At 41.1% G+C, this 15762-nt stretch overlaps 1 protein-coding gene across 2 annotated transcripts in view; it reads right to left on the minus strand.

Annotated features, from left to right (window-relative positions):
- The window catches only part of SFXN5 (sideroflexin 5), a 123321-nt gene that overhangs the window by 73132 nt on the left and 34427 nt on the right, over positions 1 to 15762 (minus strand). For both annotated transcript variants that reach the window (XM_061155709.1, XM_061155708.1), the window contains exons 4-6: positions 10802 to 10828; positions 10242 to 10296; positions 7965 to 7990 (exon numbers count right to left, since the gene is read on the minus strand). In XM_061155709.1, coding sequence (XP_061011692.1) covers positions 7965 to 7990; positions 10242 to 10296; positions 10802 to 10828 — 108 coding nt within the window. The remainder of the gene's footprint in view (positions 1 to 7964; positions 7991 to 10241; positions 10297 to 10801; positions 10829 to 15762) is intronic.

Here is a 15762-nt window from a genome sequence, read left to right on the forward strand (position 1 = left end):
ATATTCATGTATTACTTGTATAACTTTAAAAATATTCTTTAAAAAATTCTTAGTGATATTTTTGAATTCCAAAGAACATATTCATGTATTACTTGTATAATTTTATAAAATATATGGAGATTTTTTTTAATCCTAAGTATATTTCTGCACTCCAAAGATAAAGAGAGAAAATACCAAAAGATCCCAAAGGGAATGGGGGAGGTTTACCTATAAAGAAAAAGAGAATCAGGCCAACTATTGTTCATGTATAAGAGGGGAAAAAAATCATTTCAGATATGCAAGGACTCAGAAAGTATTGCCCACACACTCTTAATATTATTCAAAAAAGTATTCTAGCCAAGCATAGAGAACACACACACAGACACACACACACACACACAACCTATATACTTGTGAAGTTTAATATAGGTGTTAAGCAAGGGTTCAAAAAACTGGTGAGATTCCAGACTATGTACAAAATCTGGGCAAGTGTATATGAATGAAGTGGTGGAAAACAGGCTAAAATGGTGTGCTAAAAATCTCTTCCTTTATGAGTAGGATTGGGGAGGTCCTGTTTCCTATTCAGTTATTGATATTGATAAGGTAAATACAATTAAATCGCTCTCTAACACATTACAGGTGAATGGTAACCAGAGAGGATTAAGAGGCTCCCCTCAAAACTACTTAAGAAACAAAAATGACCAATGAAAATTGTCAGTCTAGTATAAATCAGGAAAATAGATGGAAACAATAACAAACTTACTGCTGGATGACTGGGAGAAGTGCTCACAACAACCAGTGGCAGAATGAATATGAGTAAGTTCCATTAATTACTGAAGTTAAAGACAGTTTCTCAAAGTGGGTTAAAAAAAAAGTAGAATTCAGTTCAGTTTTGTCCATGAGAGACATATACACAGAAATATCACTCTAATGAAAATGTGTAGGCAATAATTTACAAGTGGAACAAACAAAAAGGGAATAGAAATATTAACATGAGATGAAGTAGAATTCAAGCAACGATATTCAAAGAAACAGATGTTTCGTGTGTGTGTGTGTATGTGTGCATCTGTGAGAGAAAGAGAGAGGTGGGAAGGTGGAGATTATAACCTCTAGAAGATAAAAATGTCATGAACGTACCAAACTCCACTGCACTGAAATATACACAGCACTATGAGAAATGTAAGGAAATTAAACACACACAATTATGGTGGGAGAAATTTATAATACTTTCTCAGAATATTTCAGAACAATGTAGAAGTTTCAGGGAAATTACAAAAGGATAGAGGTGAGAATGATATTCCTATACATGTTGATACATATTTAAAACACTTGTGTAAAATGAAACATTTCAAGTGTACAGAGAAGTCTAGAGGATAGTATAATGAACATCCACATATTGCCGAATCTAATTATTTTGTTAAATTTTTGTGAAAATTTTCTTTTTAAAAGATGGAACATCAAAGATATAAATGAAGCTCCTCCTGTTCTGCTAGATCCCATTGCCTCTCTCTCTCCAGAGGTAAGTAGTATCATGAATCTGTTGCTGACTGTTCCCATGAATGCTTTTATGACTCCATGAAAAATATACCCATAAATATATATTCTTATATGTTATATATTATGTTATATATTAATGTATATTATATATAATATTGCTTTACATATCAAAACATTATATAAATTACATCAGACAGTATTACTACTCTGCTATTGTTTTTTTCATTCATCACTGTTTTTGAGATTTATCAGTATGGACAAATGTAGCCCTGTTCATTTTTTTCTTTCCTGTTTAAGTTTTCTGAAGTATGACTAAATCATGACTTATTTTTCAATTCTCTTGTTGATGGACAAGTGGCTTCCTTTATTTTGCTGTTACAAACAGTGTTGCAAGTATTTTCTTTTCATATATAAAGTGTTTTGTATATGAGGTGAAATCTAACTTTATTTCTTCTCCATATAGTTAGCATCATTTGTTAGAAGGTCCATCTTTCTTCTCCACTGAACTGTCAAATATCAAGCTTCCATATGGGTATGGGCATGTTTCCAAACTTTCTATTCCTCTCCAATGATCTATTTGCTTATCCCCAAACCCAAACCAAAACTCAGTTGGTAAACAATCCTCCTGCAATGCAGGAGATCCTGGTTCAATTCCTGGGTTGGGAAGATCCACTGGAGAAGGGATAGGCTCCCCACTGCAATATTCTGGCCTGGAGAATTCCATGGACTGTATTGTATAGTCCATGGGGTTGCAAAGGGCCAGACACGACTGAGTGACTTTCACTTTCACTTTTACACTACTTCCTAGGATGACTCTCCTGTTACCATATTCTTGAAAATTGTCTTGGCTGTTCTTGGTCCTTAGCCTGTTCGCTAAATTTTAGTATCAATTTGTTAAGTTCCATGAAAAATCCTGTTATTTTGATTGGAATTACATTGACTATAATTTGAAGAAAATGAGTATCTTCATGATTACAAATACTTCTACCCAAGGCGATATATTTATCCATTTATTTAGTTGAAGGCCTACAATGGCCTTCAATAAAGTGCTATAAGTTTTTCCATAGAGGTCTTGCACATCCTTTCTTGAATTTATTTTGGGTAACTTATCATTCTAAGTGCTATTTTAAATGTTTGTTTTTTTTTAAATCAAAATCTAAATGTTTGCTATAGGCTTATAGGCATACAGCAATGATTTTATATATTTGTCCTACATCCAGAAATCTTATAAAATAGTAGTTCCAATAGTTTGCCTGTTCTCATGAATACTTGTGTTTATTCTTTTCCGATCCTAATATTTTTCATGTCTTATTCTACTTGTTAGTCTCTTAGGAAAATGACGGATAGAAGCACTATCGTCAAACATTCTTACTCTGTCCCAGACATTAAGATTTTACCTTTATTTGATTCATCTTTAAGAATGGTACTTGCAACAATCAAATAATTGGTGGGACTCAAGAGGGAGGGAATATATGTATACTTATGACTGAGTCACGTTGTACAGTAGAAATCAACATAACATTGTAAAACAATATCCTCCAATTAAAAAAAAATTAATGGGTGGAAGACTTAAACAGATATTTCTCCAAAGAAGACAAACAGATGGCCAACAAACACATGAAAAGTTGCTCAACACTGCTCATTATTAAGAAATGCAAATCAAAACTACAGTGAGGTATTACCTCACACCAGTCAGAATGGCCATCATCAAAAAAATCTACAAATAATAAATGCTGGAGAGGATGTGGAAAAAAGGGAAACTTCTTGCTCTATTGGTGGGAAATATAAATTGATACAGCCACTATGGAAAACTGTATGGAGCCTTAAAAAACTAGGAATAAAACTGCCACATGACCCAACCATCTCACTACTGGGCATATACCCTGAGAAAACAATAATTCAAAAAGACACCTGTGCCCTAATTTTCGTAGCAGCACTATTTATGACAGCTAGGACATGGGAACAGCCTGGATGTCCATCAATAGATGAATGGATAAAGAAGTTGTGGTACATACATACAATAGAATGTTGTTGTTGTTTAGTCGCTAAGTCATGTCCAACTCTTTTGTGACCCCATGGACCGTGGCCCACCAGGCTCCTCTCTCCATGGGATTCCCCAGGCAAGAATACTGGAGTGGGTTGCCATTTCCTTCTCCAGGGGCTCTTCCCAACCCAGGGACTGAACCCACATTTCCTTCATTGGCAGGTAGATTCTCTACCATTGAGCCAGCAGGGGAAGTCCCACAATGGAATATTACTCAGTCATAAAACAGAATGAATTTGAGTCAGTTAAAGTGAGGTGGATGAACCTACAGCCTGTTATACAGAGTGAAGTAAGTTTGAAAGAGAAAAACAAATATTGTACATTAGTGAATATATACGGAATCCAGAAAAATGGTATTGATGAACCTATTTCCAGGGCAGGAGTAGAGACACAGACATAAGGCATGAACCTGTGGACACAGTGGGGAAGGAGATGAACTGAGACAGCAGCACTGACATATACACTACCACGTGTAAAACAGATCGCTTGCAGGAAGCAGCTGTAGCGCTCAGGGAACCCGGCTCAGGGCTGTGACGACCTAGAGGGTGGGACGGGGGTAGGGCGGGCGGGAAGCTCGAGAGGGAGGGGATATATGTATGCTTAAAGCTGACTCATGGTGTTGTACATCAGAAACCAGCACAGCATAGCAAAGCAATTATGCTCCAAATAAAAAAATGTTTTAAAGAATAGTACTTGCTATGGGGTTTGGTTGTTTTTCTCTTTTTTGACAGATATTCTATTAAGTTAATGAACCTCCCTTCCAGATCTAAATAATCTTTTGTTTAAAATTATAAATGGAGTTATATTGTATCAAATGATTTTTCTGTATCTACTAAGTTATCATTTCTCCTTCAATTTGTTAATGTGATGAACTACATTAATACATTCTCTAATGTTACCATTTTTGGTAAATATTGTATGATATATTTTAATACATTGCTGGATTCAACTTGTTATTATTTCATTTAGACTATTTATGTATAATTTCATAAGTGATATTGGCCTAAATTTTTTCTTTCTTATATCTACTTATTTGGTATCGGTCTCAAAGTGCCTCATAAATGAATTGGGGAACATTTCCTTCTTTTTATTCTCTTTAAAGAGTTTTGTAAAGATGGAATTTGGCTATTCCTTCGAGTGTATTCACCTGAAAGATCATACAAGCCTAGTGATAAGTTCTGGTTTGTTTGTTACTTCTTTGGCTCATATATTTTAAGCAACTGATCTAATTTCTTTCTCTTTACAGGTCTTTTCAAATCCTGTATTTCATCTTGTTACACAGTTTTTGGTAATCTATACTTTTTTAGAAATGTATCCATTTTTTCTACTGATCTAATTTCTTTCTCTTTACAGGTCTTTTCAAATCCTGTATTTCATCTTGTTACACCGTTTTTGGTAATCTATACTTTTTTAGAAATGTATCCATTTTTTCTAAGTCTTCAAATTTACTGCCTCAGGTTGCTCAATGCATTCTGACCTTTTAAACTTCTATTATAGCTTTAATTATTCTATCTTTTAGTCCTAGTATTGTTCATTTGTATCTTCTTTCTTTTTTCTTGCTCAGCATTGCCAGAAATGACTATTTAATTACTCCTTACAGAAAAGCTACGAATTTACCCTTAATATATATTTCCAACAATATCAAAACACATATGTACAAGAGTATCTATTCTTGCATTATTCATATTAGCAAAATAATGGAAACAATCTAAATGTCCATATGTAGGAAAATACTGGAGTGGGTAGCCATTCCCTTCTGCAGGGGATTTCCCAACCCAGGGATCGAATCCGGGGTCTCCCACACTGCAGGCAGATTCTTTATTGTCTGAGCTACCATGGAAGCCATGTAAGAAAATAGTTGAATAAATTATGGTACTTCCACGTAGTATATTGTTATGCAGCTATTTTTTTAAAAAAAGAATAAGGAAGATATCTATAAACTGATATACTGTGATTTCCAAGGTATGTCAGTAAGTGAAAAAAATTTAGACCAAAGGGTTATATAGTATGCTACCTTTTATAAAAAAGAAAGGAAAATATATTTACATTTGCTAATTTTTACAAAAAGAAATGGAAGCATAAGATTATTTACTTAGAGAGGATGAGTGGGAAGGACTGCCCATGAAGGGTTAGAGAGGGAAATGGAATTGTATTATGCCTTTTTAACATAGCTAGGTGGTAAAGAGCCTGCCTCCCAATGCAGGAGGCATAAGAGACACAGGTTCAATCCCTGGATAGGGAAGATCCCCTAGGGAAGGAAATGACAACCCACTCCAGTATTCTTGCCTAGAGAATCCTATGGACCGAGGAGCTGGTGGGTCACAAAAAGTTGGACACGACTGAAACGACTTAGCACAGAGTCAATATAGTCAATATAGCTTTGACTTTTGAATTATGTTGATATTTTATATAGTTTCAAAAATAAATCAATAAGAATGGGGAAACAGCTGAAATTCACTGGCAACAGAAACAAATAAACCTAACTGTATCTCAAATAAATAACATATACACACAGAAGACAATAATTCAAATAAATTTTGAACACGGTCCTCTAACTATATGCTCTATAGGTAGGATCTATTCAATGGACAAAAAGAGCTTCAAAGAAATCTTAAGGTTTATTTAATACATTTTGGTGGATTAATATATGTTGGAGTGGCATTAATGTAGAAATTCTGAAGTTCTTTTATTTGTATATACAAGATTTTGTAACTGAATAAATACATTGTTGTATTCTCATTCAGGGAGAAGAAAGATTGTAGATATGGAATGGAAGGAGGGGAATGACTCTGAGATATTGGATTGGAATTAGACGTATTAGTCTGAAGTCATGATTTTTAAAAAGTTGTATGTCCTAGATCTGTCTGCTAAGAGGGCCTGGAAACAATGACACCCCAGTGACAATGAGCACAGTGAGCATACCTGGATAGCTAGATTTTGGTTTCTAAATACCAGTCCCCTCTGAAGGGAATCAGGCTCTTTGGAGAAATGGATGAGCCAGGTCTAGAGCAGAGAAACTACAAGATGAGTTTGGAATATCCATACATTGTGCCAGCAAGTATTGAAGTACACATTCTGAGAACAAAAAAACATGTCATGTCAAATGGACAGAAAAATTGCTTTAAGGGTCTCTACTGGTCAAATTTGGCACAATTTTTATATAAAAATGAATAATGACAAAAGTAAATTATTATCCATGGAATGCAGAAAATATACAAGACCATACTGATAATTTTTAAAAACATGAAAGTGGGAGGCAGAAGGGAAGACCCTTATTTACAGGAGGCTATAAACTAATAAATATAGAATGATATTTATGAAATAAATAGGAAATTTTAGACTAGGTAAATATCCTGTTCCCAATCATTTTTCACTTAGTGGTTTTAACATCTGTTGGCCATCTTGGCCATCAGTTTAAGCTAATATGAAAAAAAGTTACTATAAACATTTATGTATAGATTTTGTACGGACATGTGTATTCACTTCTCTTAAGTAAATACCTAAATATAGGATTGCTGACTCACATTGTAAGCATATGTTTAATTTTATAAGAAACTGCAATATCATTTTACACACACACCTGCCCTGAACCCAGTCCCGATTCTAGGATCACATATTGCACTTAGTTGTTATCTCTTTGGCCTCCTAGGTAAAATGTAAGAGAAATGAGGATATGTAGTGGAATATTATGCAGCAATGAACTAGAACAAGTTAATACTACATATAACAATAAGGCTCGTAAACAGCTGAATGAAAGAAGCCAAGCCCCCCAAAAAGTAACTTTATATAAGTAATTCCATTTATATAAAGTTTGATAACAGGCAAAATGAGAATACAATGAAGGAAATCAGAAAAGTGGTTCCCTGTGAGGATAGTGACTGAGGGGTTCATGAGAGCTTTCTGAGATGCTCATAACGTTCTATATGTTTATCTAAGTGATGTTTACTTTGTTGATCTCACTTTGTGAAAATTTATCAAGCTGTACATTTGTGACAAATGCAACCTTTCTGTACATTCGTTTTACTCCAATATAAAAAAAAATTGAATAAACTTAATCTCAATTTCAAAACTGAACAAAATTAATGCTGAGTTCTTCAGCTTTCAGAAGGCATCCTTACTTTCTGACTTCCCAAGATCCCTGGAAAAACTTCCCTGTAATCAAACCAGCAAGTCCTAATTACTGACAATACTCGGAATGGGAAATATGCAGAGATGAAGGCTCTTTGAGGCTCTGTAGGGTGTATACTGGCACACCTTCTATGGGAAGAGGTTTGATAACACACATCAAGAGAATTAAAAAGAAATACATGATGCTTTCTATAATAATTCCCCTCCAGGAATTTATCCTAAATCAGCAACTCACTCAAATATTTATGAATGGTGATATAAAGCTATACATTAAAAAATATTTTAGAAAAGAAAACCCTTTGAAGGTAATACTCACAATTGGCGTCCCAAAAGGAATGTAACCTGTGAGAGGACAGAGAAGAGTCAAGCTGTATAATCCTCTGCCCCACCTGCCTTTCAACCGAGATGCCAGGAGACTTCTGACCTTGATCTTAGCAGTGGCCCCAAGGAAAGGGCTCGGGTCAGTTAAGCAGGAGGCATCTCCAGCCCCCAGACCTTCTCCCAGCTCAGCCCTCCCCAGGACGAGGGCTCCCCTGTGTCCCCCAACCTCTTTGTCTCTGATCCCCTCAGTTCTCATTCTGCTCCAAAACAGGGCCCCGCCTCCTGAAGGGGGCCATCCACGGCTGGGCCACTGGCACTCCGCACTTGGCGGGCCTCCCATGACTTCCTCCATGAGGCACCACGCCCCTGCCCACACTCACCACAGTGTCTCTGAAGGCCCTGGGATGTCCTCCATCTTCCCTCATCTTGTCTTTCTAAAACATACCCTTACTTTCTTGGCATTATGACCATTACTGGAAAGGGCATCCCCTACCCACCTGAGATGTGTGGGTAGGGAGATGCCAGCGAGACTTTTTGCCAGAGCTCTTTGAATCTCTCGGGCCCTGGCTGGACATCCTTGATAGATCAGGAAGGGGCTTGTGTTCAGTGCAGCTGGGCCCTGGACACCATCTCATCGCTGCTCACAGCCCCCCGACTATGACAAGGCCCCCTCCTTCACCCTCGCTGCTGTAGGTGGGCATCCTCCTGTCCCAGCCTCTAGCTGCCAGCTGCCAGCAGCCAGTCAGCTGCTGGCCGAGCAGCAGGGAAGCACACTTGTATGGGTTACTTCTAGAGCAAACGTTGGTCTCCTACATATGCATACACATGAGCCACCACTCTCCTACCCACACCCTCTGGGGAGAGACCCAAAGACTGATGAGAGAATTGCAGGATAAGTTTGTCTCAAGGGGAGAGCCTGCCATGGCCCCATGTAGGTCCTGGGGAGCACCTATAGCCACGGCTACAAGAATCTTTGTGCCTTTTAATTCCTCACGGCCAAGCCAGGGTCACCGGGCACTAATTGCCCTGGTTTACACAATGACATCACATGGCTGGCTATATTCTCCCACCCTCACGAGGCCAGGCCCTCTGAGGGTGGGGACACTGACTCACCCCCTGGACTGAGAACATCCACTGGTGGGGCTTCCCAAGGCAGCAGTCAGCCCCCCGCCACCCACCCTGCAAGTCAGGGGTGGGGGGCACACTCAATCACACCGGGAAATGGCGTGGAGGAGGCATCAGCACACTGGTGTGAGACTGGCCTCTGCTTTGTGAGTCTGGACAAGGCCCTTAGCCTCTCAGAAACTGGAGGCAGGGTAACCACACTGGCCCCAGCCAGTGTACAGGCAAGGGCTTTCTGAGCCACTACGCTGTACATAAGCTGCGCGTTGCTCAGTTGGTAAAGAATCTGCCTGCAATGCAAGAGACCCTGCTTCAATTCCTGGGTCAGGAAGATCCCCTGGAGAAGGGAATGGCTACCCACTCCAGTATTCTTGGGCTTCCCTTGTGACTCAGCTGGTACCTAGGTTTGATCCCTGGGTTGGGAAGATCCCCAGAGAAGGGAAAGGCTCCCCACTGCAGTTTTCTGGCCTGGAGAATTCCATGGACTGTATAGTCCATGGGGTCGCAAAGAGTTGGACACGACCCAGCAACTTTCACTTTCACTTTCAAGCTGTACATAGAGCAGTCCCTCGAGTGGCCACAGGGTGGGGACTTCCTGGGGACACATTCTCCCATTGCCCCCTCTGCCCTCTGCTCTCCGTGGCATGGGAATCTGCCTCCCTGTGTGTGCAGTGGTGCAAACTCAAGTGTGTACATGCAGAGGGCAGCTTAAAAGTAGGATCAGAGATGAGGGAGTTAGACTGGGGATTAACTGCATGAAAGGGCTGAGCAGGGAGCAGGGCTTGGAAGGAAGGCACACTGTGTGCACAGGTGAGACAAGAGTGACTCAGGGAAGGCAGGGCCCGCCCTAACAAACGTCACCCCGAAGCTGCCACTAAGCGAGCCGGGTATCACCCTGGGGTGGGGGCACCAGACTTACCTGTGGATGCCTCGACTCATCCCAATTGCTCAGGCAGAAAAGACAGACAGACACATTTCAAAAGCTCCATAGACTGACCAGTCTTGAACAGTTGAGCCAACATGACCATGCAGGTGCAGGTGTGGCCATGTGTGTAACAGGTTTTGTACGCCCCTCATCTGGATGTCCTTGGAGCTGTGACCCTCATAAGTGGCCCAAATTGAGAAGAACCAGAGGGTCCCAAGGGCTTACCTGACATTCTAAAAGGCATGAAGATCTTCTCATTGGTGTCCGGGTGTAGAATAGCCTGGCAAGAGCAGGGAGCAGAGCATAGGGTGAGAGCTGAGGAGAGAGAAGGGACATGGGAGGAGGGAGGGGAAGGAGGTGAGGGAGCCCCCCCAGGGGAGACTCCAGTGGCCTGTAGCTATATCCCACCTTGCCTGGTGGCTGGTCAGTCCTCCCTACCATTTGGGGCAAGAAGAAAGCCAACATGGGCCACAGGCGGAGCTTCCCCTCCTGACAGATGCTCCAACTGAATGCAGGCACAGCAGACCATGTCTGCCTTGCAGGCCCTCTGTCCCCCATGCCATGCACACAAGAAACACAACAAGGATTCATGAAAAGAACCCACCGGGAAGGAGCTCAGGGGCCCGGGAAAGGCAGGCTGACCTGAGCTCTAGTCTTCAGAGATTCAGGCCTGGGTGCAGAGGAAGAAGGAAGCGGGTGGAGAGGAGTGGGGTGGGGTGGGGGCAGGGCAGGGTTTCAGAGGTCAGCAGAAGGGAGCAAAGGAAAGGAATCCAAAATGGACTTACCTGCTTGATTTTCTGTGCACTCCACAGCTGGAAAGGAGGAAGGGAGAAGAAGAAAGGGAAAGAAAAGAAAGAACAAAGATTAAAAGCACATATTAGTTTAAGGTCCCAAAGCCCCATTTTCTAACCAGGGGCTCCATCTCAAAGGGCTTTAGAGGCTCAGGCTGTTTAGAGGCAACTAGCTGCCCCGGATGCCCCAGTTTCCCTGGACTGGGGGCGGGTGGCATCACCAGGAAGGAAGGCCAGGGATCCCAGAAGAGCAGAGCTGGGGGGACTCACCCAGACTATTTAAACCAAGGGATCTCAACTCTGACTGCGCTGTAGAATTACTTGAAGAATTCTTCCAACATGTTCCTAAAACTCCCTAGTTCATTTTAAGGTATAGATAAAAAGGTAAGAAGCCCTGATTTAAATGAAGATACTTTTCATTTAAGTACCTTCATTTCGTTTCATTAGGTAGATACTTCAACTGTCTCCTAGAATCACAAGAGACCACACAGCATAATTTTTCAGAGCTAGACAGACTGCCTGGATCCCTGGATTTGACACTTCTACCTCTGAGCCTCAATTTCCTCGTCTGTAAAATGGGGATAATAGCTGGGCTCTAACATTGTTGAAGAGGCATATGAAAAGTGCCCAGAGCAGTGCTGGACACACAGTAGGTGCTTTACAAGTGCTCGATGTTATAGATATTATTCTTATTTTTGTTATTGTTATAAGAAGGTTGTGCACTTCCACATGAATGAGGAGGTTGTCTCTTCCAGCACAGTGTGGGGGCAGGCTACAGGAACAGAACAATTTGTCTATTTCTTCAAATGATAAAAACTACTGTATTTCATTGACTCTAAGACATCATTTATCCTAAGATATACTAATTGTGCCACTAAGAAAGAAAACTATGGCATAATACCGTGATGTCCATCAGTAAAAATTTCACCCCATTTAAGAGATGATAATATGTGATAAAATAACCTTTTGGAATCGAGAAAATTTGACAAGTAAAAATGTACACTGTGGGCAAATGAAAGGCCAGTGCATCTTTAGTGGATCAAGAAGGGTAAGACGTAAGAGGGGCAACCGCATAAGCATTGATGTTTAAAGTTATATAATGGAATAGTTAAGCTTCATTTATATGGCAATGTCATCGGGGATATAAATTAAGCTGCAGAATGCTACTAGGTAGCAATAATAGAGTTATAAAATTGACATACAGATTGTCTTTTACTCACAATGAGATTATGTGCCAATAAACCCATTGTAAATTGAAATTATCATTGTCAAAAATGCATTTAATATTAATACATCAAACCTACAGAACATCATAGCTTAGCTTGGCCCATCTTAAAAGGGCACAGAACACTTACATTAGCCTACAGTTGAGCAAAATCATCTAACACAGAGGCTATTTTATAAAATAGTACTGAATATCTCATGTAATTCATTGCATACTGTACTGAAAGTGTGGGTACAGAACGGTTCTAAGTGGTTCCCCCCTTGATCTCATGGCTGACTGGGAACTGTGGCTCACTGTCTGTCCAGCATCACAAGAGGGTATCAGACCACGCATTGCTAGCTAGGAAAAGATCAATATTCACAATTCAAAGTACAGTTTCTACTGGATGCATATCATTTTCATACCATCAAGTCCATAAACTGTGTGTTGAGCCATCGCAAGTCAAGGACCATCTGTATTAAAGTTTATGCTTTTACTAACAGTCGAGTCCTTAAGTCTAATTCACAGTCTAATCACTCTGATTTTAGATACATTTCAAACATAATTGATTGTCTGCTATTCCATATCCAGAAAGATTAGAGGCAGTAGATTTTTTTTTTAAATTATAATTGAGGAACAGAGGGGACTAAAGAAAGAAAAACCAAATGTAGAATCACTGTTAGCCAAAGACAGTATGTGAGAGCATAACAGTAGAGAAGTAAAAAAATGATAAAAGGTTGATCTTTCGTTGCTCAAAGAGTGCCTTGCTGAAGTGCAACCCACCAAGTCCCAGCACCATCCCAGGTGTGACCCCAGGCCCTGGGCACAAACTCCTGACACCCCAGGCTCTCCACCCCAAGTCTGAATCTCCTACGTCCGTGTCCCCTCACCCTGTGGGGTCATAGCGCAGATTCTTGGAGCAGGGTCTCGCCTTTGAGTGCCGGCCACAGCATCTCCCAGAGCCGTGCACACAGCAAACCTAAGACTATTTGTTTTAAAAAAAAAAAAAAAACTAAGGTGTCTTCATACAATTCTTATAAATAAAGAAAAACATCCCCCACCTGATGAACAGCCTGGGCTGAAAACACTGATCTAAGACATTAAAGGACAGTGTAAAGAGCAGGCATTAGAACCAGCAGTCTACATTCCTATCACATACTGGATGTGTGACCCTGGGCTAATTACTTTGCCTCCATGCTTCAGTTTCTCCATCAATACAATAAGTTGTTGTAAGGGCTATGCTTGATGCTCCCAGCAGCTGGCGTTTCCCTTTGGGTACACAGCTAAGTCTATGCTTTCCAGCCTAGACGGTCAGGTGGGCTCACATGACCAGGTGCCAACTGATGGGCTATGGGTAGAAATGGAGTTCACCATTTCCAGGCTTGGCCCCAAAGCCTCCCACAGAGGAGCCACCGGGGGACAGTGAGGCCCTAGAAGACAGGAAAGCTACAAGGGGAAAGGAGCCTGGCTCCTGGACAATGGCACGTGCTGAGGCCCTGGGTGGCACTGGACTCTGACATGAGTGAGAAACAGACCTTACTGTCTAAGGCCCCCAAATCCAGGGGGGTTTGTTACAGCACTTGGCTTACACTGACCAACACGGAAGTTCGCTGAGACACGTATGTATACCTGAATACTTGGCCCATAGATCATGCTCCATAAATGCCTAACATAAAGGGGGAGTCAGTCAAATGAGCAGTATTTTTCAAAGAACTTAATTATTTCTCAAAATAAATTCATCTCTGTTGTTTCATTCCTACAACATGCCTGTGTGGTGAGTAGACTACTTTCACACACCTGAGGTCCCAGAACCTCCCTTCGCCACTGGGCAGCAGATGCGCTTCCCTGGCACCTGCTCCTTCTCCCCCTCCCCGGGAAGACTAGCCAAGGAACACTGGCAACCCATGGCTGCATCTGTGCCCCTCAAGTTCAAGGCTGCCTTCTCCACCCCCACGCAGCAATGGGAGACTCAGGCAGGTGCTGGCTCGGCAGCAAAGGCAGAAGTTCAGCAGGGATGTCAGCAGGTAAGGCCAGGAGCCCAGAGCTCACAGACATATTCCCTCCCCACAATGATACCCACACACACGGTGTGGGCAGGTTGGTGCCACAGATAAGAGGCAATGGCCCCGTTAACTATTTGAGTCTCACACTCAGAAAACTGTTTCCATAAGACAGATGAGAAGAGCAAAGCTCAGCCACACCCAAGTTCTCACAGGTGGAGCCAGAACTTCAGGTTATGATCTGTGACTTAGATTCATTCATTCATCTTCATTCATCCATTCACATATAGTGAACAGGTGCTATGTGTCAAACATATTTCTGAGGGCTTTGTACATATTAACTTATTAATCTTCTCAACAACCCTATGCGGCAGGGAATAGTGTATCTCCCATTTTATAGATGTGGAAACTGAGGCACTGAGAGGTTCAGTGATTTGCCCAAAGTCCCACAGTAGCACTGGGATTTGAACCCAAGCCGTCTGGTTGCATGATCCCCACCCAAATCCCTATGCATGCATCTCTAGATGCTGGCACACCAGTTCACACTGTTCTGTCCCTTAAGGCATCTAGTATTATCTGGAGATCTTTCCACATCAGAGCATGGAGAGCAGTCTTACTCTTCCTAGCAGAAACATTGAATGAACATATAAACTTCACCCTATTCAGTTCAGTTCAGTTCAGTCACTCAGTCATGTTTGACTCTTTGCAACCCAATGGACTGCAGCACGTCAGGCCTCCCTGTCCATCACCAACTCCCAGACCTTGCTGAAACTCATGTCCATTGAGTCAATGATGCCATCCAACCATATCATCCTCTGTTGTCCCCTTCTCCTCGTGCCTTCAATCTTTTCCAGCAGCAGGGTCTTTTCCAATGAGTCAGCTCTTTGCATCAGGTGGCCAAAGTATTGGAGCTTCAGCTTCAGCATCAGTCCTTCCAATGAATATTCAGGGCTGATTTCCTTTAGGACTGACTGGTTTGATTTCCTTGCATCCAAAGGACTTTCCAGAGTCTTCTCCAACACCACAGTTCAAAAACATCAATTCTCTGTGCTCAGCTTTCTTTATGGTCCAACTCTCACATTCATACATGACTACTGGAAAAACCATAGTTTGACGATATGGACTTTTGTCAGCAAAGTAATGTCTCTGCTTTTTAATATGCTGTCTAGGTTGGTCATAGCTTTTCTTCCAAGGAGCAAGCATCTTTTAATTTCATGGCTGCAGTCACCATCTGCAGTGATTTTGGAGCCCAAGAAAATAAAGTCTGTCACTGTTTCCATTGTTGCCCATCTATTTGCCACGAAGTGACGGGACTGGATACCATGATCTTAGTTTTTTGAAAGCTGAATTTTAAGCCAGCTTTTTCAATCTCCTCTTTCACTTTCATCAAAGGTTCTTCAGTTCCTCTTGGCTTTCTGCCGTAAGGTTGGTGTCATCTGTATATCTGAGGTTATTGATATTTCTCCCAGCAATCTTGATTCCAGCTTGTGCTTCATCCAGCTCAGCATTTCTCATGATGTATTCTGCACATAAGTTAAATAAGCAGGGTGACAATATACAGCCTTGATGTACTCCTTTCCCAATTTTGAACTAGTCCATTGTTCCATGTCTGGTTCTAGCTGTTGCTTCTTGACCTGCATACTGGACTTTTAAACTATTTCCAATCTTTTATTGTGGTAAAATATAAATAATAAAATGTACCATTTAACCATTTTTAAGTGGAAGTTCAGTGGCATTAAGTTCATTCACAT

This window comes from Dama dama, chromosome 11 (genome assembly GCF_033118175.1).
Source record: "Dama dama isolate Ldn47 chromosome 11, ASM3311817v1, whole genome shotgun sequence".
NCBI lineage: Eukaryota > Metazoa > Chordata > Mammalia > Artiodactyla > Cervidae > Dama > Dama dama.